This window comes from Oryctolagus cuniculus, chromosome 3 (genome assembly GCF_051225735.1).
Source record: "Oryctolagus cuniculus isolate XC-2025 breed Fujian yellow rabbit chromosome 3, ASM5122573v1, whole genome shotgun sequence".
In the NCBI taxonomy this organism is placed as follows: Eukaryota; Metazoa; Chordata; class Mammalia; order Lagomorpha; family Leporidae; genus Oryctolagus; species Oryctolagus cuniculus.
Genome location: NC_142869.1, coordinates 141142159 through 141169790, shown reverse-complemented (window position 1 = coordinate 141169790; position 27632 = coordinate 141142159). Strand labels below are relative to the sequence as shown.

The following is a 27632-nucleotide window of genomic DNA, read 5'->3' as shown; positions in this document are numbered from 1 at the left end:
GACATTGGCACAGGCAAAGAGTCCTTGGAAAGCACCCCAGATCCACAGGCAATCAATGCCAAAATTTGAATGGGATTGCATCAAATTGAGCAGCTTTTGTACTGCAAAAGAAACACTCAAAGTGGAGAGCCAAGTGACAGAATGGGAGAAATTATTTGCAAACTATGCAACTGATAAAGGATTAATAACCAGAATGTATAAAGAGATCAAGAAACTCCACAACAACAAAACATACAACTCAGTTAAGAAATGGGCAAAACACTTAAAACAGACCTTTTTAAAAAGAGGAAATCCAAATGGCCAACACACACATGAAAAAATGTCCAGGATCACTAGCCATTAGGGAAATGCAAATCAAAACCACAATGAGGTTTCACCTACCCCTGTTAGAATGGCTTTCATACAGAAATCAACAAAAAACAAATGCTGGCAAGATGTGGTGAAAAAGGGTATCTGAATCCACTGTTGGTAGGAATGTAAACTTGTACAGCCACAGTGGAAGACAGTAAACAGTTACCTCAGAAATCTGAATATAGACTTAGCATACGATCCAGCCATCCCACTCCTGGGAATTTACTCCAGGGGAATGAAATCAGCATCAGCATATCAAAGAGCTATCTGTACCCCCATGTTTATTGCAGCTCAACTCACAATAGCTAAGACATGGAATCAACCCAAATGCCCATCAACTGAAGACTGGGTGAAGAAATTAGAGGTATATCTACCATGAAATACTATATAGTAGGGAAAAATGAAATCTTGTCATTTGCAACAAAATAGATGAAACTGGAAAACATTATACTTAGTGAAATAAGTCAGTCCCAAAAGGACAAATACTGTATGTTCTCCTTGATCTGTGATAACTAATACAGCACCTAAAAGGTAATTTATAGAAGTGAAATTAACACATCCAGATGCAATGACTGTGAAAATCCCTTGTCTTGACTGTTGAGGAATAGTTGTTTTTAATATACAATTTGTTGAACTCTTTACTTAGTATAGAGTTAATCATATGTGTATAAAGTTAATTGAAAATAGGTCTTAGTAAGAAATAAGAAAGGAATAAGAGAGGGAGGAGGCAGAAGGTGTGAGGGAGTACAGGATGGGAAGAATCACTATGTTCCTAAGTTGTATATGTGAAATGCATGAAATTTATATACCTTAAATTAAATGTTTCTGTAGAAATAAAATAAAGAAAAATAAAATACAATAAAATGTTTCGCACACAGAAAAATAACCATGCAGTGTTACTACTTTTCTCGTTGTTACTGTAGCTTTGCCAGACTGAACCCCGAAACCAGGATCTTTCAGTTTACCACTCCCAGAACTTAGTACAGCATCTAACACACAGTTGAAAATGAACAACTATTCATTGAAGAAATGAGGAGTCTGTTTATAAAATGCCCTCTTCTTATGGATTCAATTTTCTCTTATCTCGTTGGCTCATTCTCAGAATTCTTGGATGGAATGTATTTCCTTTTAGAATTGTTAGAAATAGTGTTTACATTTTGTACGTTTATTTCTGAAACCTTTTCAATGTTGGGTGCTGTCACATTCTTCTATGACTAATGAACAAAACTCATACTTGGAAATATGTATTATCTCAAGGAACACATCCTCCTGGAAAAATCCCCGATAACACTATCTCAGACGATATTCCTGAAAATATATGCTCATTTCCTTAGTGCTCTTCCTTTTCAAAGTATAATTGCATAAAAATAATTGACCTCTTCCTCTCCATTATTTCCATTCCTTTCTACTTACTCAATTGTTAATAGGGATATTATCTTTTTTTAACGTCTCAACTCCGGTGGCCTAATTTACGGCCTCCAGGTCTGAAGGACAGCAGGCTTTAGTGAGCACCCAGGGAAAAGGCCTCTGTGAACGCATGGAGGAGGGGGTCCAGCCTCTCTGAGGGGGGAAATCGAAGATTCTGCCTTAGGATTGCTGGGGCTCCTACCTGACGGAGGCTGAGGGGATTCGTCAAAGAGTCTCCCAAGGGAAGGGACAGGTTCACTTGGGCCGCTTCTGTCTGCCTTGGTTTCAGTGCCAAGAAACAGGACCCGGTGGATCTGTGTGAGGAGGAACCACCCTGACCAGGGTGGGGGCAACAGGTTCATACCCTGCCCCTGGCCCAGCTCCACCTAGAAAACCCCAACTGGGCAGACTCCTTGTGGGGTGCTGTGTGAAAACCCAAGGCAAATCCGTCTGTCTCCAAGTTGCCCTGTTTCCCTCTAACTCCCATTCTTTCTGTTCCTTGAATCCCGAGTGAGCTCACAGGTTTCCTGCTGTAGAGCTTTTCTCCATGGATCTTGGGTGTTATTTGTGTGTGTGTTCCAGGCAGATGGGTGGTCCCTTGCAAGTACAGCATCATGCAGCTGTGAGCACTCCCGCTCCTGCTCCGAGCAGAGCTGAGCTCATGTGCAATGGGAGAAGCCTTAAGTGTTGGGTTGAGAGGGAGAAATGGGGCCAGATGCATTCATTTACTCAGTGACTCTTGGAGCAAACATCTCGGGAGCTTCCTGTGGACCAGGCGTCATGGTAGGCACCCTGAAGATGGGATGCTGCAGCCTCTGCCTTCAAGGAACCCACAGGGCCACAGGGAGACAGGTGTGGAACAAATGTGACATGTGATAAGCCAACTGCTCTTCTGGAGGCACGTGGAAAGTGCTGTGGAAACAGGAGGAGATCCAAAGCCTGGCTGGAAATCCCAGGAGAGCTTCCCCCAGCTGAACCTTAAGAGATAAGCAATAATTTCCTAGGAGGACCTGCAAGGGGGCGTTGGCTCCTGAGGGACAGGACAGTTTGCAGAGATGGGGGAGGAGGAATAGCATGGCGTGTTTGGAGCTGGAGCTGGAGGGGAGGCTGCAGAGCTGACAATGCCCACCCTGGGAGAAGCAGGTCCACCTTACTGGACTGTTGGGTTGCGATGCGTAGTGGGTGTGGAGCCCCAGGGAGGCTCGCAGCAAGGAGGCGACAGGCCCAGGTTGGTGTGCTGGAAGCTCACCTTACAAGCAGAGTAGAGATGGGGCTGGAGTAGAGCCCAGTGCTTGAGGCTGCAGAGGTAAGCGAAACGGTGCTTGGACTAAGACAAGGGCCGTGGGCCAGAGGCGGAGGGGCAGTTACCAGAGACATCTACATCATATCCGTGATTATTCAGGTTCTCACCCTGGCTTCTCGTGTGTGTGTGTGTGTCCAGTTTGTAATTTAGTCATCATTTTTGTTCTTACAAACAGCTGAAAGGGGGATCCAAGATGGTTGAATAGGATAGGACCACAATAACTTAAGCTGCTCTGGGATATGAAAAGAACAAAGGAAGCACTACACTTTCCAGGGGTCTGACTCACAGAAATTTTTGGTGGAGAATTGAAAAAAAAAAAAAAAACAACCCAAAGCCTCCGTGGGACAACAGGAGAGCAGACAGAGACACTGCTGCAGCCAGCTGCTGGCTATGAGCCGCCACCTTACCTTGTCAAGGCATCAAGGCAGGAAGAAATTGCTGCATGCCCCACTGCTCACAGTTTTAGCTGAGAGGGAATTCCACGGTCACCCACTGACTTCTACTTCAGCCTGGAGAGCTGACTGGGGGCTGAGCAACTGCCCAGTCTTGGAGTACAGGAGAGAGCCACCTTACTCCTTTCCCCTCCCCCACACCTGCAGAGCAGCAGACTTGGTAGTGGAATGGCAAGATATATTCCAATACTTAAGAGAAAAAAATTCTGTCAACCTGGACTACTGTACACTGCCAAGCTCTCATTTATGAATGAAGGCGAAATAAAGACCCTCCATAACAAACAGAAATTCTAAGAATTTGTCACCCTCATCTAGCCTTACAAAAGATGCTTGAGGATGAGCTACACACAGAAACATAGAAACATGGTCATCACTGTGAAAGAAGGTGAAGGCAGAAAATCTCCTAGTAAAAGTACAAAAGAAAACCTAAGTAAACACTAGGCATATTTATGGAAAAATGGCATGCCAACTTGTTACTTATCAAAAGTCACCTTGAATGTAAATAGCCTCAACTCTCCAGTGAAAAGATATAGATTGGCAGAATGGATTCAAAAACAAGGCCTGGGGCTGGTGCTGTAGCCTAGCGGGTAAGGTCACCACCTGCAGTGCCGGCATCCCATATGGGTACTGGCTGAAGTCCCAGCTGCTACACTTCTGATCCAGCTCTCTGCTATGGCCTGGGAAAGCAGTGGAAGATGGCCCAAGGACTTTTGGGAGACCCGTAAGAAGCTCCTGGCTTTGGATGGGCACAGCTCTGGCTGTTGCAGCCAATTGGGGGTAAACCAGAGGATGGAAGACCTCTCTCTCTCTTTTTGCATCTCTTCTGTGTAATTCTGGCTTTCAAATAAATAAATAAATCTTTAAAAAAAAAAAAAAACAAGGCCAATCCATTTGCTGCCTACAAGAAACAAATCTCACTATCAAATATACATGCAGACTGAAAGTGAAAGTGTGGAAAAAGATATTCCATGTTAACGGAAAACAAAAAATAATGGGTGTAGCCATCTTAATATCAGACAAAGTAGACTTTAACCAAAAACTGTTAAAAGAGACAAAGAATGACACGATAGAATTATTAAGGGATCAATTCAGCAGGAAAATGTGACTATTGTAATGCACCTAATTTCAGGGCACCTGACTATTTAAAAGAAATGTTAATGGATCCAAAAAGAGATAGACTCTAATTCAATAGTAATGGGGAATTCAATACTTAACATTCAGCAATGGACAGAACAACCAGACAGAAAATCAGCGAGGAAACAGCAGAGTTAATTGACACTATAGACCAAGTGGACCTAACAGGTGTCTACAGAACTTCCCATACTACAGTTGCAGAATACGCATTCTTCTCAGCAGTGCATGGAACTTTCTCTAGGATAGACCACATGCTAAGTCATAAAGCAAGTCTAGGCAAATTCAAAAAAAATTAAAGTCATACCATGCATCTTCTCTGACCATAGTGGAATGAAGGTGGAAATAAACAACTCAGGAATCTCTAGAACATATGAAATCACATGGAGACTGAACCAACATGCTCCTGAATGAACAATGAGTCATAGAAGAAAACAAAAGAGAAATTAAAAAGTTTCTGGAAACAAATGAAGATGACAATACAACATATCAAAACCTATGGGATGGGGGCTGTGGTGTAGCAGGTAAAGCCGCCACCTGCAGTGCGGCATCCCATATAGGCGCCGGTTTGAGTCCCAGCTGCTCTACTTCCTATCCAGCTCTCTACTATGGCCTGGGAAAGCAATAGAAGATGGCACAAGTGCTTGGGCCCCTGAACTTGTGAGAAAGACCCAGAAGAAGCTCCTGGATCCTGGCTTTGGATTGGCACAACTCTAGCCATTGCAGCCAATTCGGGAGTGAGCCAGTGGATGGAAGTTCTTTCTCTTTCTTTCTCTCTCTTTCTGTTTTTCCTTCTCTCTCTCTGTGTAACTCTGACTTTCAAATAAATAAATATTCAAAAAAGTATGGGATACAGCAAAGGCAGTACTAAGCGGCTGGTGCTGTGGCACAGTGGAAAAGGTCGCAGCCCATGTGGGTGCCGATTTGAGTCCCAGCAGCTCCACTTCTGATCCAGCTCTGTGCTATGGCCTGGGAGGGCAGTGGAAGATGGCCCAAGTCAATGGGCTCCTGCACCAGCATGGGAGTCCCAGAGAAAGGTCCTGGCTCCTGCATCAGATCGGTGCAGCTCCAGCAGTTATGGCCATCTGTGGAGTGAACCAACGAATGGAAGACCTCTCTCTCTGTCTCTGCCTCGCTGTAACTCTGCCTTTCAAATAAAATAAACAAGTCTTTAGAAAAAGCAGTGTTAAGAGGAAAGTTTACAGCAATTGGTGCCTACATCAAGACATTGGAAAGGCACCAAATAAATGATCTATCAATGCATCTCAAGGACCTAGAAAAACAATAGCAAACTAAACTGAAAACTAGTAGCAGAAAAAGAAATACTTAAAATTAGAGAATAAATTAAACTGAAATCAAAAAACAATACAAAAGATCAGCAAAATGAAGAGCTCATTTGTAGAAAAAAAAATTTAATTGGCACCCCATTGGCCAAACTAACCAAAAAAAATGGAGGGAGAAGACCCAAATCAACAAAATTAGAGATGAAAAAAGGAAATGTAATAAAAAGATACTACAGAAATAAAAAAGAATCACCAGAATTTTCTACAAAGGACTGTATTCCAACAAACTGGGAAATCTAGAAGAAATGGATAGATTCCTGGACCCATACAACCTAACTAAACTGAGACATGAAGACACAGAATACCTAAACCAACTCATAACCAAGACAGAAATTGATTCAGCAATAAAGACCCTCCCAACAAGACTGGGCAGGTTTATGGGAGAATTCCACCAGACATTAAAGAAGAAATAACACCAATTCATCTCAAGCTATTCAAAACAACTGAAAGAGAGGGAATCCTTCCAAATTCTTTCTATGAAGCCAGTATCACCTTAGTTCATAAACTTGAAAAAGATACACCAGGAAAAGAGAACTACAGACAAATTTCCCTGATGAACTTAGATGCAAAAATACTCAACAAACCCTAGCCAATTGAATCCAACAACGCATCAGAAACATCGTCCAACCAGACCAAGTGGGATTTCTTCCTGGTATGCAGGGATGGCTCAACATTAGCAAATCAATCAAAGTCATACATCATATTAACAAATTGAAGACCAAAAACCATACGATTATCTCAATAGATGCAGAGAAACCATTTAATAGAATAAAACATCCTTTCATGATGAAAACTCTAAGCAAATGGGGTACAGAAGGAACATTCCTCAACACAATCATGGCAATTTATGACAAATGCAGAGCAGCACTTTATTGAATGGGGAAAAGTTGGAAGCATTCCAAAACTGATCTAGAAGCAGACTAGAATGCCCACTGTAACCCTTGCTATTTAATATAATCCTGAAAGTTTTAGCCAAAACCATTAGACGAGAAAAGAAATCAAAGGGATACAAAATGGGATGGAGGAAGTCAAACTATCCCTATTTGCAGATGACATGATTCTATATATAGGTCGTCCAAAAGCTAATATATGGAATCAACCCAAATGTCCACCTACTAAAGACCTTATAAAGAAATTATGGGATATGTAAAACAAGGGCTACTACACAGCAGTTTTATTTTTTTAATTTTTTAATTTTTTTTTTGACAGGCAGAGTGGACAGTGAGAGAGAGAGACAGAGAGAAAGGTCTTCCTTTTTCCATTGGTTCACCCCCACAATGGCTGCTGCGGACAGTGTGCTGCAGCTGGCGTACCGTGCTGATCCAAAGCCAGGAGCCAGGTGCTTCTCCAGGTCTCCCAGACGGTTGCAGGGCCCAAGGACTTGGGCCATCCTCCACTGCACTCCCGGGCCACAGCAGAGAGCTGGAGAGGAAGAGGAGCAACCGGGACAGAATCCGGTGCCCCGACCGGGACTAGAACCCGGGGTGCCGGTGCCACAGGCAGAGGATTAGCCTATTGAGCCGTGGTGCCAGCCCATAGCAGTTTTAAAAAATGAAATGCAGTCACTTGCAACAAAATGGATGAGACTGGAAAACATCATACTTAGTTAAATAAGCCAGTCCCCAAAAAACAAACACCATATGTTCTCTCTGACCTGTGATAACTAACAGAGCACCTAAAAGACAATCTATAGCAGTGAAATTGACACTTTGAGAAGCTATGACTTTGAACAGCCCTTGTCTTGGCTGTTGAAGAACAGGTTTTTTTTTTCCCCATACTATTTGTTGAACTCTGTATTTAACATAGAGTTAATCATATGTATATAGTTAATTGAAAATAGATCCTAGTAAAAAAATAAGAGTGGGAATAAGACAGAGAGGAGGAAGAGGAGTGGGAAGGCATGCATAGTGTAAAGAATCTCCATGTTCCTAAAGTTGTAATTAGGTAGTGTATGAAGTTTGTAACTATAAAGCTCTATAGTTATGTATACATTCCTACAGACTTGCTTCCTTTTTTTTTTTTGATAGGCAGAGTTAGACAGTGAGAGAGACAAAGAGAAAGGGCTTCCTTCCATTGGTTCACTCTCCAAATGGCCACTATGGCTGGCGTGCTGCACCAATCCGAAGCCAGGAGCCAGGTGCTTCCTCCTGGTCTCCCATGTGGTTGCAGGGCCCCAAGCACTTGGGCCATCCTCCGCTGCCTTCCTGGGCCACAACAGAGAGCTGGAGTGGAAGAGGAGCAATGGGACTAGAACCCAGCACCTATATGGGATGCTGGCGCTGCAGGTGGAGGATTAACCAAGTGAGCCACAGTGCCAGCCCCCAGACTTATTTCTAAGGGTACAGTTTAAAAACTTGCTATGGGACCCCAAATCTTCTTAAGGGTAAAAATATCATTTTAAGTGTTAAAGTGATCATATGGATAGGGTTAAGTTCTAAAAATGACCATATAGATAGGTGTGTTAAAGTGATCATATAAATAGTATTAAGTGTTATTAAGTAATAATAATACATTGAATTAAAAAGGAGAGAATACTCTAACATGGGAAGCAGTCCACACAGCATACTCATAGAATGACAATCGCTTGAAGGAGCACTCTGACCTCAGAATCAGCCCTTAAGGCATTCTGGTATGGCTGAAAATCCCACAAGAGCATTCCAGGCATGGAAAGCCAAGACACTGTGGTAAAAAATGTCCTGCATGAAGGGATGAGACTCCAGTGGTAAGAAGTGGTCATCATCAAAGAAGGAGATACTTTTCTCTGAAAGGAGGAGAGAACTTTCATTTTGCTTATGGCCTTGTCTAAATACTGATGGAGTTTGTGGATTCAAAAGGCTTCCATAGCCTAGGCAACTCATGTCAAGAGCCTCATGTGATCACTGACATCATACAAAAGAGTGTTAATTGTTAAATTAACAACAAGAGTCACTGTGCACTAACTTCCCATGCACAGATTTGTATTAGGAGAATTAACAGTAAAACTTGTTTTCAAAGATTTATTCCATTTTGTGTATTAAGTGGAGGATATACTTATGTCTCATAAGTTTTAGTTATGCAAAATTGTCCAATTCCATTGCTCCTTTTCTTAGGTACTTCTTTAGTTAATGATAAAACTTATTCCGAAAGACTTACTTTCTTTTAATAGATAAGTGGAGGATATTCTTTTGTCTCATAAGCTACAGTTATGTCTACTCCCAAAAGATGTATCATTCTGGGGTGCTTCTTTAAAGTTAATTGAGTTTCTCTCGAAAAAATGAAATTAACTTTGAGATTCAATGATTTTGAACAGCCCTTTTCTTGACTGTTGAGAAACTTTTTTATTTTTTCTTCTTTTTTAATGTAAATTGTTGAACTCTTTACTTACTATAGACTTAATCATCTGTGTATAAAGTTAATTGGAAATAGATCTTAGTATAAAATAAAACTGGGAATAGGAGAGAGGAAGAAGAGGGGTGGGATGATGGACACAGTGGGAAGAATCACTATATTCCTGGGGAAAAAAAGAAAATAGATCTTAGTGAAAAAGAAGCAGGAGGAGTAGGAAGAGGGGTGGGAGAGTGGGTGGGAGGGCAGGTATGGTGGGAAGAATCACCACATTCCTAAATTTGTAATTATGAAATGTATGAAGTTTATATTCCTTAAATGAAAGGTTTCTCTTTCAAAATAAATAAATACTTATTTTGAAAAAAAAAAGACTTTGAACCAAGAATATTATATCCAACGAAGCTATCTTTTAAACGTAAAGGAGAAAGGCCAGCACTGTGATGTAGCAGCTAAAGCTGCTTCCTGCAGCACTGACTCTCATATGGATAGTTCAAATACTGGCTGCTCCACTTCCAATCCATCTCCCTGCTAACATGCCTGGGAATATAGAGGATGGCGCAAGTACTTGGTTCCCTGCACCCATGTGGGAGACCTGGAAGATGCTTTTGGCTCCTGGCTTTGGTCTGGCCCAGCCCTGGCCATTGTAGCCATTTGGGGAGTGAACCAGTGGATGGAAGATCTCTCTCTCGCTCTTGCTCTCGATCTACCTGTAACTCTGCCATTCAAATAAACAAATAATTTTTTTAAAAAAAATTGAAGGACAAATAAAGTATTTTCCATATCAGCAAAAACTGAAAGATTCACCACCACCAGACCAGCCTTGCAAGAAAAATCCTGAAGGGCATCCTGCATTAAAAGTAAATATAATGAAAACACATGACACCATCAAATTCACCAACAGACCAGGTAGAATCATTACCCAATCAACACAATGATAGGTCTTAGTTTTTATCCATCAATACTCATCTTGAATGTAAGTGGATTAAATTCACCAACACAAAGACTTAGGTTGGCTGAATGGATAAAAAACAATGACTCCACTCAACGGATTGACCTGCTCTTCTGTGATCTTTAGTACATGAGAACTCTCTTCCCCATGCACACAGAGCTATACCAAATCATTCCAATATTCCTCTAGGGCAGGTGGGGGAATGCTTAATATTCCATTTTATTAGACACATTTTTAAAAAAATTATTTATTTGAAAGGCAGAATGACAGTGGGGGTGGGAGGAGGCTGAGAAACAGAGATCTTCCATCCACTAGTTTACTCCTCAAATAGCCACAATAGACAGGTGTGGGACAGGAGGAAACCAGGAGCCAGGAATTCCATCTGGGTTTCCCACATGGGTGGCAGGGGCCCAGGCACTTAAATCATCTGCTTCTTTCCCAGGCAAATCAGCAGTGAGTTGGATCAGAAGTGGAGCAGTGGAGCCAGCATTGTGGTGCAGTAGGTAATCCTCCACCTGCGGCACCGACATCCCAGATGGGCTCCAGTTTGAGTCCCGTCTGCTCCTCTTCCAATCCAGATCTCTGCTACAGCCTGGGAAAGCAGTGGAAGATGGCCCAAGTGGTTGGGCCCTGCACCTGCATGGGAGACCTGGAAGAAGCTCCTATCTTTTGGCTTCAGATGGGCCCAGCTCCAGCCATTGCAGCCATCTGGGAAAGTGAACCAGCAGATGGAAGACCTTTCTCCCTGTCTCTCCTTCTCACTGTCTATAACTTTACCTCTCAAATAAATAAATAAAATCTTTAAAAGTGGAGAAGATGGGACTCGAACCAGCATTCATATGAGATACAAGTGTTGCAAGCAGCAGTTTGACCCACTGAGCCAAAATGCCAGCCCTTTGTTAGACACTTCTTTTAAAAGATCCATTTATTATATTTGAAAGGCCAAGTTAGAGAGAGAGAGAGAGAGATCTTCCATCCACTGGATCACTCCCCAAATGGCCACCATGGCCGGAGCTGGGCCAGAGCAAAGCCAAGAGCCAGGAGCTTCCTCCAGGTCTCCTACTTGGGTGGCAGGGGCCCAACCACTGGGATAATTTTCTGCTGCTTTCCCTGATACATTAGCAAGGAGCTGGATCAGAAGTGGAGCAGCCGAGACTGGAAGATGCATCCATATGGGATGCCGGGGCTGCAGGTGGCAGCTTAACCCACTTCACCACAGCACTGGCCTCTATTAGAACCTTGAAAAAGCCATTGCAGCTAAAGATTTGCAAAAGCTGCATGGCCCCCGTCATCTCTCACCATTCTCCTCATACCTGCGCCATGCCCAGATGTATGGCTCTTGATGCTTCCACACTCAACACCCCTCTATGTTTTTTCATGCAGCCTGTGGCTCACTGCACGTCCCTTCTCCTCCATTGGAAAGAGAAAGTCCTTCTTGACCCTCTGTGCCATGGCACATGTCCCTCTTCACTGCTTCCCACGCCCACCTACTCAGTAAGCACCTGTCACACTAGAGGGGAAGTGCAGGGAGGAGGGGCCATGGCTGTTGTGTTCATTCCAGCACCCAGCACCACAGCATCAGAAGAAAAATCTACGAACTAAACAAGGAGTGTAACTAACTGAAAACTCATTTAGAAGAACTGAGAGTGAGCAGAAAAGACATGACACAAGCCTCCCCACTCCCACCCCCCTGGACCACTGGTCACACTTGTTCTCTGGTGAGTGTCTGGAACATTCCAGAGTCTAAATCCTGAATGTTAAGTCTACAGGCAAATTTGCACTTCATCAGGCCTACAATCCAGGCTGGTGATTAACAGCCCAAGAAGACATCTGCGCTGACTCATTTCAATTTGACTGTTTGAGGTTACTTTCCACAGCTGTTGTAGCACTGTAATTGTCAATCATTTGCCTTTTGGATCAGTTTAGTTGACTGGAGGAAGAAAACAGCAACTTTCAGAAAATTTATTTTGCAATCTTTTGACAGAAAACAACTAGCTTTCTTCCACACAGATGTCTGTTCATGGCTCTCTCAGGTTACACATATTCTTTTTATTTTTCAAGATTTATTTATTTGAAAGGCAGAATTAGAGAGAGAGAGAGAGAAAGGGCTTCCATCTGCTGGTTCACTCTCCAAATGGCTGCAATGGCCAGAGCTGATCCGAAGCCAGGAGCCAGGAGCTTCTTCCAGGTCTCCCACACAGGTGCAGGGGCCCAAGGACTTGGGCCATCTTCTGCTTTCCCAGGCTATAGCAGAGAGGTGGGTCAGAAGTGGAGCAGCCAGGACTCGAACCAGTGCCCATGTGGGATGCCGGTGCTGCAGGCAGCAGCTTTACCTGCAATACCACAGCACCAGCCCCAATTCGTATTCTTCAGTAGAAACTAAACTTGGGGGCAAGTGTTTGGCCTAGAGGTTAGGACACCATGTCCCACATTAGAATAGCTGGGTTCAAATCCCAGCTCTGGCTCCTGATGCCAGCTTCCTGCTTAATGCAGACCCTGGCTGGGGGTGGAGGAAGTAACAGGTGATGCCACCCATATGGCAGACCTGGACTGAGTTCCCAGCTCTGGTCCAGGCCCAGCTCAGCCACCAAAGGCATCTGGAGAATGAATCAATGGATGGGAGCACTCTTTCCCTCTCCTCCTCCTCTCTCTCTCTCTCTCTCTCTCTCTCTCTCTCTCTCCCCAACTGCCTCTCAAATAAATTTTTAAATAGAATGTTTTAAAAAGAAAATGAATGAAGAGAATGGAACTTGATTCTATATTCCTAATTTTTAACTTGCCCACAATAGATAAGATTTTAATATATGGTCTTTGGAAACAAAAAACAGATTTCTACCCCCTAAATGATAAAAAACTAAGCTGAAGGGGCTGGCACCATGGCTCACTTGGTTAATCCTCCACCTGCGGTGCCAGCATCCCATATGGGAGCCGGATTCTGTCCCGGTTGCTCCTCTTCCAGTCCAGCTCTCTGCTGTGGCCCGGGAAGGCAGTGGAGGATGGCCCAGGTCCTTGGGCCCTGCACCCACATGGGAGACCAGGAAGAAGCACCTGGCTCCTGGCTTCAGCTCAGAGCAGTACGCCGGCTGTAGCAGCCATTTGTGGGGGTGAACCAACGGAAAAAGAAGACCTTTCTCTCTCTGCCTGTCAAAAAAAATTAAAAAAAAAAAAAACACAAATAATCTGCTGAAACATCTTCCACCCCAGGTTAGACCAAGAATCTATGACAAGGGGGCTGGCGCCCAACACAGGTGTCTGTCATGAGTGAGAAACTGACCACCTTAATGGCTGCACTGGGGCTGGACACGCACGGGGAGCAGTTCTGATGCAGCCTACAAGGCACAGCTTCTCCGCGAGGGCTCACACGCACAGGTGATACTCCGTCTGGGTCTTCAGGGATGAACAAGCAGGGGTGCGTGGGGTCCACCCTCTTGTTGTCTCCCTCTGTCCTGCCCAGAGCACTGACTGCTAAAAGCAGCTCTGCTAGTCTAAGGAGAGTCCATTAAAGTCTCGGAGGAACAGCCAGCCTCTCGGGGGTTGTCGTCGTCCCTGTTACTCAGTGGGGCAGCTCTGCAGTGTTGGTGTTGGGGTTAGGTTAAAACCTGAGTTTCAGCTTCATGGTGAATATCAGCAGCCGGCAGCAAATGAGCTTCCTTACAATGAAGAGTTGCCGGGGTCGTTTCTAGAGTTCAGTCTCAAAGACTTAGATCTCAAGGCACGCAGAATGTGCAACCCATAAAAAATAGGTAAAGCATCTAAAACATATTACATGCAGGTTGACCAGACTTCCATGATGAACGCATTTCAGATTATCATGTAACACTCTCATCTGCCAAGCCTCTCCTCAACAGTATTTCCTGCTTTTTTTTTTTATCTTTTATTTAATGAATATAAATTTCCAAAGTACGACTCATGGGTTACAATGGCTTTCCCCCCCATACCGTCCCTCCCACCCACAACCCTCCCCTTTCCCACTCCCTCTCCCCTTCCATTCACATCAAGATTCATTTTCGATTATCTTAATATACAGAAGATCAGCTTAGTATACCTTAAGTAAGGATTTCAACAGTTTGTTCCCACACAGAAACATAAAGTGAAAAATAATAGATGATTTTTTTTTAAATCATGGTGAAATCAGATCAGACCTATTGTCATGTTTAATCCCAGTGAGAGTCAAGTTGGGAATTGATAATTTCTTTTTTTTTTTTTTACAGAAGATCAGTTTAGTGTACATTAAGTAAAGATTTCAATCGTTTGCACCCCCATAGAAACACAAAGTGAAATATACTGTTTGAGTACTCGTTATAGCATTAAGCCTCAGTGTACAGCACATTAAGGACAGAGATCCTACATGAGGAGTAAGTGCACAGTGACTCCTGTTGTTGACTTTACAAATTGACACTCCTGTTTATGGCATCAATAATCTCCCTATGCACCAGTCATGAGTTTCCAAGGCTATGGAAGCCCCTTGAGTTCTCTGACTCTTATCTTGTTCAGACAAGGTCATAGTCAAAGTGGAGGTTCTCTCCTCCCTTCAGAGAAAGGCACCTCCCTCTTTGAAGACCTGTTCTTTCCACTGGGATCTCACTCACAGAGATCTTTTTGCCAGAGTGCCTTGGCTTTCCATGCCTGAAATACTCTCATGGGCTTTTCAGCCAGATCCGAGTGCCTTTAGGGCTGATTACTTGACTTACAAAGAACTTCATCTAGCACTGTTCTAGAAACAATATTCTTATACATTTCTTTTATAATCTGATAATTTAAGAAACAAAACTACGTATTGTCCTCTCCACTAATTACAAAATAGAAAATGATTATATTACAGAAAAACATAAAAGCCATTGACTATACTGAGTATTTTTCACCTCATTAGAGATGATTGTTCCAGAGAGATCTACGGATACCAAGGAAAGGATGTTTACGATGTTTTCAATGCCTTGATCAGTCAGGTGTTCGCAATTCCGCAGACTCAAGTAGTTTAAGTTAGGGCAGCTGAAAGAAAGTGGGGTGAAGGATTAATTTTAACTTTCAATTGCATTGGGAAAAACAGTGTCTTTATATAAAAGCTCTGGGAAAACAACTGATACAGAAACAAGGGTTTTCATTTTCTCAGTATAAAAAAGGCCTAAAAGTGGAATATGACTTGGTGTTACAAGGTTGGATGCAAAGAAGGTAGATTATTATGTAGGACTTTGTTCCTGTGAGTCACTTTCATATTGCAATTTCTAATAAGGAAAAAATATGTCACAATCATCCAAAAAACTATCGTGTAAAGTACCAGGGTGAATGATCACTAAAGGTACAAGGTTAAGTTCCTCCTTTAATCCTTGCAAGTTTGCCACAGGAATTGGGCTTGACCCTTAGAGAACCCAAGACCTCTAGCAAGTAAGGAGGTCAAGGACAAACCCATCCAGCCTGGACACCCCTTGGGGAAATGCTGGAGGAGACACAGCGACGTCACCCACATCCAGATATTCTAGTCCTAAACAACTCCACTTCAAACTTTCTCCTTGGTGGTGAAATTAATCAGAAACATATGGGATCTAATCAAAACATGAGTCCAGTCTATGACTTTGATGTCGTATATTTGGTTTCATGGAGAAGGGGCCCAGCTTCAAGGCACCCCTATCCTTTGGAGAAGGCTTTTGGGTCCGTCTCTGGTCTCTCCTATAGCAAATGTACAATAATGACTGACTGATGCCAAGTAGCATTTGACCATACCGCTCTGAGAGTCTCAGGACCGAGTCATCCCCCAGGTGCACACAGTTGCTTAAATTTAGCTCTCTTAACCTTTGGCTCACAGGACCGTCAAGAAAATGTTTGATTCCCATATCACCGATCCTGCAGAAAGGAGTGGAAAAAGTTTCATATGAGATGTTATTTATCAATTGTAAATCAGTATTATATTAATAGTCACCAAAAAATGATGATTACTGCATTCAATGTATTGCAAAAAATAGCACAGTAATCTCTATAGACTAAAGTATACTGATGCTTTATCAACATTTTAAAACAAAATGTGATTACGTAGATTTGTAATAGAAAATATAGGAATGATGGTAATGGGAGAAGTATTAATAAAATGTTATTTCTGTTCATCCGTTGATTTAACTGGATGATATAACTATTCATAAGACATATGGCCCTTAGAGAATTCGCAAAGATACATTAGGCAAGAGTAAATAAAATTAATATAGGGGTGACATTTTTATATTGAGTCAAAACATTATGTTAACAAAATCTTAATTAAGACTATCACCACATGCAATGAAGATAATTTTATCCAATAGAACATCCTATAGTCCTGTTCTTTCTCCTCTTGAAATGGTACACAGCAAAATGGTATGATGTGGCTCTTTTTAAAGTGTGTTTATGTGTATACATCTAAAAAAATAAAACTGGCCTTGGATGTCTCTCTCCTCTGCAATAAAAACAATCCTATGAAGTGTGTCCTGTTAGTTTCCCATTGTACAGATAAGAATATTGCACAAGATTAGATGACAGATAAGTGAAGGCTTCACAAGAGTGTGAAGACAGACATATATACATATGCACATATATATATATAATAGTTTACATTTATGTGTGTTATACTTGTACGTATTATATATGTGTATAAATTCACATTAAAATCAAAGAGAGATAGAAAGTCGATGGAAAAGGGTTATTTATTTAGGTAAGAATTCAAGTTCATTGGTTAATACACTTATGTCACTTAATACACTTGCTACTTCCTTGGGTGCACATTAACAGGAAGTTGGAATCAGGAGTGGAATCAGGCCTTGAACCCAGGCAATCTGATATGAGGTGTATTCAGCCGCACACACACAAAAAGAGTAAAATCTTGTCATTTGCAGAAACATGGATGGACTAGGAGGACATTAAGTGACATAAGCCACTTAATACACAGGCTGGGCATCAAAAGCATGTATGTTGTTTAACACACACACACACACACACACACACACACACACCTGGGGCCAGCAATGTGGTACAGAGGGTTAAGCCACCACGTGGGATACCAGCATCCCATATCAGAGTGCCAGGTTCAAGCCCCGGCTGCTGTGCTTCCTCTCCAGCTCCCTCTCATGCACCTGACCACGCAGCAGAAGATGGTTCAAGTATCTGGATTGCTGCAACCCATGTGGGAGACCCGAACGGAGTTCCAGGCTCCTGGCTTTACATGGCCCAGCCCTGGCCACTGGGGCCATTTGGGGGAATAAACCAATGGATGGGAGATCAATCCCCACTACTGCCACTCCTCCATCTCTCCCTGGGGGGGGGGGGGAGAAAGAGAGAGAGAGAGAGAGAGGGAGAGAGAGGGAGATATATACTCTGTCTTTCAAATACTTAAGTCTTTGGGGAAAATAAATAGACTCACTGGGACTCAACCTCCAAAGGTTTAGATTCAGCAACTCTGGGGTGGGGTTTGACCACAAAATATTTCATTCAGCTCCTAAGGTGATTCTGATACCCTGGGATTTTTACTTTTAAATCATACATGCATTTTAATTCATCTTTTAGTGACAGATTCCTAAGTTAATTGCACTGTAGTGAGAAAATATAATTTGTTGATACCGATAGTTTAGAAGTTACTGGGGGGCTGGCACAGCAGGTTAAGCCACTGCCTATGATGCTGGCATTCCATACCAGCACTGGTTCCAGTCCTGGCTGCTCCACTTCCAATCCAGCTCCTTTCTAATGCACCTGGGAAAGCAGCAGAAGATGGTCCAAGTACTTTTGTCCCTGCCACCTATCTGGGACTCTGGGATGGAATCCCTGGCTCCTGGCTTCGGCCTGGCATAGCCCTGGCCATTGCAGCCAGCTGGGGAGTGAACCAGTGGATGGAAGATTCTCTCTTTCTCTCTCTATAACTCTCTGTATTTCAAATAAATAAATAAATATTTTAAAATAATAATAATAAAATAAAAGTTATTGGAACTTCCTTTAAAATTTCATACATGGTCTATTGTTTGACACATGTGTGAAAATGCATATTCTTTGACTTTCAAACTTAGATGAATTTTCAGTCTAATCTGGGGGCTGGTGTTTGGAACAGTGGTTAAGGTATCAGATGAGACACTGGATTCCAACACTGGAGTGCTTGGGTTCAAATCTGACTCCAGTTCTGATTCTAGTTTCCTGCTAACTTACACTCAGGGAGGCAGAAATGATGGCCCAAGTGTTTGGGTCCAGGCCACCTATGGGAGAGACTCAAATTGGGTTCCAAGCTCCTGACTTTGGTCCACCCCAGAGTTAGCTGTTACATGCATTTTGGGAGTAAATCATCAGATAGAAGATCTCTGTCTCTGTCTCTCTGCCTTTCAAGTAAATAGAAAGGAAATGTTTAAAAAAATTGAAATACACAATCTGAAACTCTAATGTTAAACCTTCCCTGGTTTTTTATCTTGAATGTTATGTATTTCATATTCTTTATCTTTTTCCTTTTGCTTTCATTTTTTCAGAGTTATCTTCCATCTCTATACTTCTCTGTGACTTCCATTCTGCTTATTAGTAATCTACTGAGTCTCTTAATTTCAATAATTAGATTATATTTTCTAAGCTACACATTTTAAAAAATTAATTTTTTGGAAATGTTTTTTAACTTTTATTTAATGAATATAAATTTCCAAAGTACAGCTTTTGGATTACAGTGGCTTTTTCCTCCCCATAACTTCCCTCCCACCCGCAACCCTCCCATCTCCCGCTCCCTCAATTTTTTGAAATTTTCTTGTCTCTTCTCATTTCTGATTCTATTATCTGTTTCTCCAAACAATTCATACCCACTTACTTAATATTCTATTTCTGGAGTCTTACTCCGAGCTGATTCTCTCAATGGCAATGTTTTTGGTTCTTGTGGTGTTTTTTCATTTGAGAGACAGACAGAGATCCCCACCACTGGTTTGCTCCCCAAATGCCTGCAATGCCCGAGGCTGGGACCAAAGCCAGGAGCCAGGACGCCATCAGGGTCTCCCATGTGGGTGGCAGGGGCCCAACAACTTAAGCTGTCACTTGCTACTTCCTTGGGTGCACATTAACAGGAAGTTGGAATCAGGAGTGGAATCAGGCCTTGAACCCAGGCAATCTGATATGAGGTGTATTCAGCCGCACACACACAAAAAGAGTAAAATCTTGTCATTTGCAGAAACATGGATGGACTAGGAGGACATTAAGTGACATAAGCCAGGCACAGAAAAAATATAGAGCATGATCTCACTCCTATGAAAAATCTAAAAAAGTTGTTCTCATAGAAGTAGAGAGCAGAATAATGGTTACCAGAGGCTGTGGGGGAGGTATAGAGGGGAGGACAGAAAGACTGATTAATGAGTACAAGCTAGAGGTAGGTAGAAGTAAATTCTGGCGATCCTTTGCAGAGTAAGACAACTACAGTTAACAATAATGTACTGTGTATTTCTAAAGGGCTAGAAGAGAGGTTTTTGAATATTTTCATCACAAAAAAATGATAAATGTTTAGGGAAATGAGGATACTCGTTAACCTTATTTGATATTACTAAATGTAAAGATATTTTGAAACACCATGGTGTACCCCAGAAATAGGTACAAGTATTATGTGTCAACCATAAATAATTTTTTAAATAATTAAAAAAAGAAATATACATAGGTCAAAGGTTGTGATGTCCATAGCAGAAAAGATATAGGCAAGAATTTGATCGTGACCCATCTGAAAACACCAGGGTAGCAGCTACTGGCCCGACGAAGGCAAGGCCTCAGTAAGAACTCGCCATTTACCCATTGTTGCAAAATCCACAAGAGGAGAAATCTAACCAGTACCCAAGAGGAAACCCTTCAGATGAGTTGGTTCCTCGTAAGTGAGCCAGGAAGTCCATTTGGGAAAAGAACCTTGGATTGAACCAGCTGATCCTGTTCACTAAACCAGGAAAGGCAGCCCACAGAAGCGTTCCTGTGAGTTCACTTGCTCTTAGAAGGGTTCCTGACTGCTCTCTCCAGAGCTGTCCCTGACGCTTTCACTGCGTCCCTTGTAACAGCTCTGGGGTTTGGCGCCCCTCCTTCATGGGGCCACAGAGCTGCATGCCCTTGACCGGACTGCTGCTTTTCATGTTTACCCTGCTGACCAGTGAGCTCCTTGGTGAGAGGGCCTGGAACATACTAGATAATCAATATTTCTTGAAAACATATGACTGAATGACTCATTACCTTCCACAATTTGCCAAATTCAACACAGTGAGTTGCTTCAAGGTTGCAAGTGATTTGAGGCTACTATCTGTTATTCCCTTGCAGTCTGACATGTAAATGTGATTGATATTTGGATAATTCTTGTCTATAAACTTGAAGCATGCATCAGTAATCCTTTTATTTCCTGTGTGAGAGAGAGAAATGACAAGTATTTTGTCTATCATGCCACAGGAGTGAAAGAGTGACAAAGCTAACCCAGAGTGTTAACATCACACACCTTCAAATCGGATCTTTCTGAGGTTGCAGGCAGTGAGGGCTTTGAAGGCACAATCAGAAATATGTGGCGAACCTATGAAGGTGACTGAGGTGATGGACGGGCACTTCTCAACCAAAGCCTGTAGGAGAGAAAAGGATGATGGGAATAAGCACAGTGAATAGAACAAGCTTAGCAAGGGAAGGGGGTGATTTTTTTTTTTTTTTTTTGTCTCTCAGCATTTTCAGAAACAGACACATCAACTAACACATTTTCCAAATTTCAGGGAGAATGGAATTTATTTCAATGGATCTTAATGTACTTACATTTGAGTAATGCAGAGGAATCAGAATTAAGTCATAGTAACAGGAGTATGGGGGAAACATGAGAAAATGGAAGGCTGAAAAAACCATCACTGCCCTTGGCAGCTTGACACAGAGAACTCAATGTCTACATCTACGCTAACAACACCACTCCAATAAAAATGGCTTAATTGTGAAATGAGATTTCTTAGCGTATTTAAGGATTCAAATGTTCAAATGCTTTTGGAACATGTGTATGAGTATGTGTATGTGTGTGTGTGCTTACAAGTTTAAATGATTTTTTTATTTTTAAAAAAACAATAAGCTGAAAGGCCTGTTCATATTTTTCACTAACTCAAGCCACTAAACTATGTGCCCATCTAATAGACTGACGAGAAGTGGACAGTCTGGCTACCTACTTTTACGCAGTTGTCCGTCAGGGTTGGCATGTCATTGATGGTCAGGTGCATGATTCCACTGCAGCTGTTTGCAATGTTCTTGAAGCCTTGAACGGAAATCTGCAAGATACAGAGTAGTGAAAATGCTGGGAGAGTCTAATAAAACTCCAAGGTCAGAATAACCAAAGGTATGGCATCATTTTGTGCTTATGCTTTAAAACTGAAACCATAAAATAGGGCAGGCATCAGAGGGAAAGAATTTAGTCTTGATTTCTTCCTTTACTAGTTAGCTGTTCTAAAGGGGCAAAACTCATATAACCTAAAATTAACCATCCATTAATGTTGAGCAACCACCACCTGTGTCCAGCTCCCACTTTCATCACTGCAGAAGGAGACCATCAAGCAGTGGCTCCCCAGACTCCCTCCTCCCAGCCCTGGCATCACTCAGCTGTGTTCTATCACTACACCTTTTCCTGTTCTGAACATTTCATATAAGTGAAATTATGCAACACGCAGCCTTTTATCCCCAGCCCCTTCCCTTTGTACAATGCTGTTGAGGCACCCACATTGTAGCCTTCCTCAGCACCCCGTCCCTTTATATGGCAGAACAAGAGCCTAGTGTATACATGTGTCACATCTCGTTTATCCATTCATCTGTCTGAAGGACACCTGGATTGCTTCCATCTCTTGAATATTTTGGGTAATGTAACTGTGAACATACATTTGTTTGAGTACCACTTTTCAATTCCTAGGAGTAGAATTGCTGGGTTATATGGTAAGACTATGCTTAACTTAAAAAAAAAATAGATTTATTTATTTATTTATTTGAAAGTCAGAGTTACAGGGAAAGAGGGATGAGGGATGGAGGGAGGGAGGGAGAGAGAGAGAGAGATCTCCATCTGCTGGCTCACTCCCTAGATGTCCACAATGACCAGGGCTGGGCCAGGCCAAAGACAGGAGCCTGGAACTCCATCTGAGTCTCTCATGTGGGTTGCAGGGGCCCAAACACCCAGGGCACCCTCCGCTGCTTTTCCCAGGCCACCAGTAGGGAGCTGGATTAGAAACGCAGCAGCCAGGACACAGACTGGAGCCCATACAGGATTGCCAGTCTTGAAGGTGGCAGCTTTAACTTGCCAAGCCACCATACCAGCCCCTATGCTTAACTTTTTTTATGCTTAGCCTTTAAAGGGACAAAAATGTTTGCCGCATCACTTTACATTCCCACCAGTCAGGCAATTTCTCCAACACCAGCTGAAGGGTTTTCCACATCTTCACCAACACTTGTTTTCCTTTTTTAAATGCTGACAAAGTATTTTCCTAAATAATTTTATTGATCTATTTATTTTGAAAATAAGAGTCTATTTCCATACCAACATGAACATGCTCCATCCTATCTGAAAGGCAGAGCAACAGAGAGATAGAGACAAAGAGAGATCTTCCATATGCTGGTTCATTCCCCAAGTGCCCACAACAGCTGGGACTGGACCAGGCTGAAGCTGGAGCCTGCAATTTCATCCAGATCTCCCATGTGGGTAGCAGGAACCCAAGCACCTGAGCCATTACCTGCTGCTTCCCACGGTGTGCATTAGCAAGAAGCTGGATCAGAGCAGAAGCAGGACTCAAACCCGAGCACTCTGATATGGGGTGCATAGGTACCAAGTGGCAGCTTAAGTGCTACATCAAACATCCATCTCCAAATTTAGCTTTTAACTTCCTTTTTCCATGAACTGTTTGAAGTACCTGTGGTGGGTATGCATGTGTGTAGATGGTGGGAGGTAGGGAGGGAGAAGTGTTTATTTTTAACAAATTAGCTCATGAGGTTGTAAGGACCAGCAAGTCTCAAACCTGCAGAGCAGATTGGAAATTCATGGAGGAGCTGATGTTGTAGTCTTGAATCCATAATCTGCAGATAGGAAACTCAGACAGGATCTTCTTTTGTTTTTGAGATTTATTTATTTGAAAAGCAGAATTACAGAGAGAGATGGGAAGAGAGAGAGAGAAAAAAAAAAAGAGAGAGAGAGAGAGAGCTCTTTCATCCCCCGGTTTACTCTCCAGATGGCCACAGAGGCCAAGGCTGGGCCAGGCTGAAGCCAAGAGCCAGGAGCTTCTTCTGGGCTTCCCATGAGGGTGGTAGGAACCCAAACACTTAGGCCATCTTCCACTGCTTTCCCAGGCACATTAGCAAGGAGTTGGATCAGAAGTGGAGAAGCTGGGAGTCAAACTGGTGCCCATATGAAATGCTGGCATCTAGGGCATCGGCCTAACCAGCTACACCACTAGGCTGGCCTCTCAGACAGTCTTGAAGCAAAATCTGTTCTTCTTTGGGCAACCTCCATCTATTAAGGAGTAACTTATTAGATAAAGCCCACTTATGTTAAGGAGGGTGGTCTGTTTTACTCAAAGTCTACTAATTCAAATGTTTAGCATATCTAAAGAAATTCTCCATGGCCACATCTGGACTGCTGTTTGATCAAACAAGTCGGCACCATAACCTAGCCAGCTATTGTAGAAGGGAATAGATGAAAATATTACCTCTGAAGAGTGAATAGTGTCTGTATTGTTCAAACTTTCTCAATGACCATGTCTAAGCAGGAGAGAGAGAGAGAGAGAGAGAGAGAGAGAGAGAGAGAGAGAGAGAGAGGAGGTATCCTTTGGGAGAAAGGCAGCAGCATAAGGGCAGGTCTGAATCATCTCCTGCCAAAGACCTCGCCTTGTAGGGAAACAGCAACCAATAAATGGCCCAGAAGTCTCTACTTTGGCCCATGGCTCTTTCTTACAACCTACATATATATGTCTTACTTCTCCCAAGCCCATGTGCTCTTTTTCGAATTCCTCACTGCGTTGAACAATACTGGGGGCTGAGTGAACTGAATGTAGGAGTAAGACAAATAAAGTCTGGGTGAGAATGCAGAATTTGGCCACAGCCGAGCTGGAAAGAGTTTCCATGCAGGAGGTAGGCACAAGCAAAGGCCAAGCCATGGGAGTGGTGGCCTTGGGCAAGGTAGCAAGTCGCCCTGGGGGTGCATGAGAGAAATCCACAGGTCAGGAGAGAGGGAAAGCTAACAGAAGATCCACACAGCAAGAATGAGCTCCTTGGGATTCTTGAGCAAATCTTCCCTAAGTACTCCCAGAGAAAAGTCCTAGGAAGATGCAGGGCACTGAAAGAGGAGGAGAGAGGAAGGCTGAAATCAGCAGAGCTGATTCTGTCTTTTTCTCTCTTGCAACTAAGGGCAGCTTAACCTCTTGGACTCTTAGCTGCTGTCAAATGGGCACAATAATACCTATTTTAGGAGGTTTTTGAGAAAACAAAATCAGGCAATGTACATAAAAATACTTAGCACAAGACTTGGTGTGCCATGTCGGGGCCCACTTTTCCCTGTTCTTCTGGGTGCGTATTGCTCCTATAGAAAAGTAAAGCATCAGAAACTAGGGATGGAGGGCCCTGAGGGCGGCTTGTGGCCGTGCATTCCTGACAATGCCAACAGAGGAGCATGATTTGAGAAAAGTCCTCAATCTGCTCCTCACCACGCATCCCATGGGCTGGCCACAGTGACTGATCCAGAGTGCACACTCTCTAAATGTGAATGAATGACTGCGCGAAGGGCTCTGAATCACACAGCAGTGACAGAGCCAAGGCTGCAGGCCTCCTTCTTCCCTGGGGAGGAGACTGCTGCTTTTGCTGACACCTCTAAGTGCCTCCCTTTAGCTCACGCCCCGGCTGGGTCCTTTATCTGAGCACTGCTCTCTCTAACAACGGCTTCCACCAAACCAGCATCCAACCTTTCCTCTCTTGCCATCCTGGAAACCTATCTGTGACAAGGCTTCCTGAACAAAATGGGGAAATGACAGCTACACGCAGCCACAGTGGGGCAATTCCTTGCAATGCAGACAAGAGCTTGGTGCTGTTACCTAACAAGCGTAGCATCCAGCAAGGGGGTGAGCAGCAGCCCTGAGAAAAGCCGTTCAGCCTTGTCCTGGCATGAAGCGCTTAGTTCCCCTCTAAGTTTATACTAGAATCTCCAAAAAGATGTTTGGCTAGTATTGTAGGACTCCCGTATTCCTGCCGGTATTTTCTAAGCCAAGCAATTAGGAGTCGTCCCTTCCTCTTCGCTGAAATAACAAGGATCAAATTCTGAAATTAAAAATTCCTCTTCAAAGGAAAAAAAAAAAAGCAAATCCTTTACCACGCTAGAAGTTCAGGCCTCCCCACAGCTGGTATCTGGGCATTTTCTGGGGAGGATTCTGACAACACCTGGGACCTGACTGCTCTGTGCACTTGTGACTGGGGCTTCTCTTCTGGCCCCAGCAGGAGCCCTGTCACCCTGCCCTTCCCTGTTGGTTAGGAAGTGGGGGCTACAGCTGCTGCTGGGTGGGTCGCAACGTATCAGTTCTAGACAGTGCTGTCTGTGGAGAATTTGGACTGCCAGAGAGCCCCAGGAAAGGAAAACCAAGGTGCCGAGCACCAAGGCTGAGCTGGGTCCCTCTTCACAGCCACGAGAGAGTACAAGAGAAGGAAAGGATGATGGCACGTGACCAAGCTGTCCCTTTCCACTCCTCCCTCGCAACGTAGGACAGGTAGAGACACGGGACCAGATGAGCGTCCGTCTTAGGTAGACAGGTCCACGCTGTGTCCCCGTTCCATTCCAGCTGTTTCTGTCATTCTCCATTCTCCCAGCACTGTATCCGATGACTAATGGGTAACGTGATGACTTCAGGCATATCCACAGAGCATTTGCGGCCCCTTAGTGACCCCAAGGGTTCCAGGCTTAGCAAGTGGAATGAGTTACTGGAGAAGAAAGCAAAGCTTCCCCCGAAACATAATGCAACACTCTGTTTTATTGCCTTCAAATGCACCATAAGCGTCTTCAATAGCAACACTTCTCAGGGTCTGAACCAAGAGGGTTTGACAGGCTCTCAAATACTAGGAGGCCTGGTTATTGTCCTTCATGAGGTCCTGCCAAAAGGGCCAATCGGACGATTCGGTGGTTTCAGTTCTGTCTAATCTTCATGGTCAGATCCCCCGCCAGCCTAAAATCCTCTCCCTGTCCACCAGCGCACATCTCCAGGTTCACCGCTCAGGTCACTCCAGTTGGAGGGACTTCTCCCTCTTACATTTCAGAGCACGGAAGCCCACAGCCCTCCCTCTGCTTGCTGGATCCTCTGCCTTGTATGAGAGTTACCCGTACACGCGCCTAACACCCCTGCCAACGAACACGGACAGCACCACAGCCCTCACTGTATGCTTTCCAGTGTCTGGCTCCAAGGACGGCGCTCCAAGGTTTAACTGACCAAGTAGTTGTTGCATGAATCGTTTGTAGAATGTAAATCAGAATTAGTGGTTCCCAAGGGGAGGGTGTCGATATGGTCAGTTAAAGATTTCAGATTTCTCAAAAAAAAAAAAAAAAAAAAAAGAGACAACCCAATATGAAAGAAGAGTTTCCTTTTCCAAATTGAGGGAGGGATCAGAATAGAGATGAGCGGTGCCTACGGGTGCCAGGAGGGCGAGCACGCTGACAGCTGTGTGTGACTCAGAGCTGTGATCTGCCAGAAGTGGGCTGGGCCATCCAAAACCTTCTCAGGCTTGCCCAGAGCACACTGTCCCGTTCTTTTCCTCAATCAGCGGCCAAATTGCTCACGGCTTCCCCTGTCCTGTAGTGCAGCCTTATCGCCTTCATAACAGAGAATCTCAGAATCTCAACCACTATACTTTCTTCTTCCGACACAGAGACCCTCGGCACTGCTTGACTTGTCTGGGTTGACCGAGCTAGAGGGCAGCGTCACGGGCCCCTCCCTTACCACCTGCTTCGACCAGGTCTACAGACAAGGTAGAGTTTGGTGAGCAGTTCCTGCAGTTCCAGATCTAAGTCAGTTCCCAAGACACGGAACAGAGGAGCGGCAGCTCAAGAAAGTCCAATTTCCAGAAAGCATGAAAATGTGTTCAGAACTTTTCTTCAGGAGTGGGAAACACGATCTTAGTCTCTGGAGCCTCATCACTTTGTCATCCGATTTTTCGAGACCTAAAAATTGTTGCCAGATGTTTCACTAAACTACTTGATATAATAAACATCTTTATACATCTTGCCCGCAAAGAGCTTATATAAGCAGAGGATATTCAACAATAGGTGTTAGTTATCTTTCTTTGTTTATTTTCAGTGCGGCCAGCAGACATCCATGTTCCAACCAGGAAACATAAAGACCATTTAAATTTTCTAAGTCCTATTAACAAGGTACGCAACAAACGTTTCATAAAATCAACTTAGCACAGGT

General features: G+C 43.4%; 1 protein-coding gene across 1 annotated transcript in view; it reads right to left on the bottom strand.

Annotated features, from left to right (window-relative positions):
* Positions 1-27632, bottom strand: part of FBXL13 (F-box and leucine rich repeat protein 13) — a 244710-nt gene that overhangs the window by 58980 nt on the left and 158098 nt on the right. Inside the window, exons 13-17 of the mRNA XM_008258313.5 lie at positions 21387-21485; positions 20690-20807; positions 20434-20596; positions 15979-16098; positions 15123-15249 (exon numbers count right to left, since the gene is read on the bottom strand). Coding sequence (XP_008256535.3) covers positions 15123-15249; positions 15979-16098; positions 20434-20596; positions 20690-20807; positions 21387-21485 — 627 coding nt within the window. The remainder of the gene's footprint in view (positions 1-15122; positions 15250-15978; positions 16099-20433; positions 20597-20689; positions 20808-21386; positions 21486-27632) is intronic.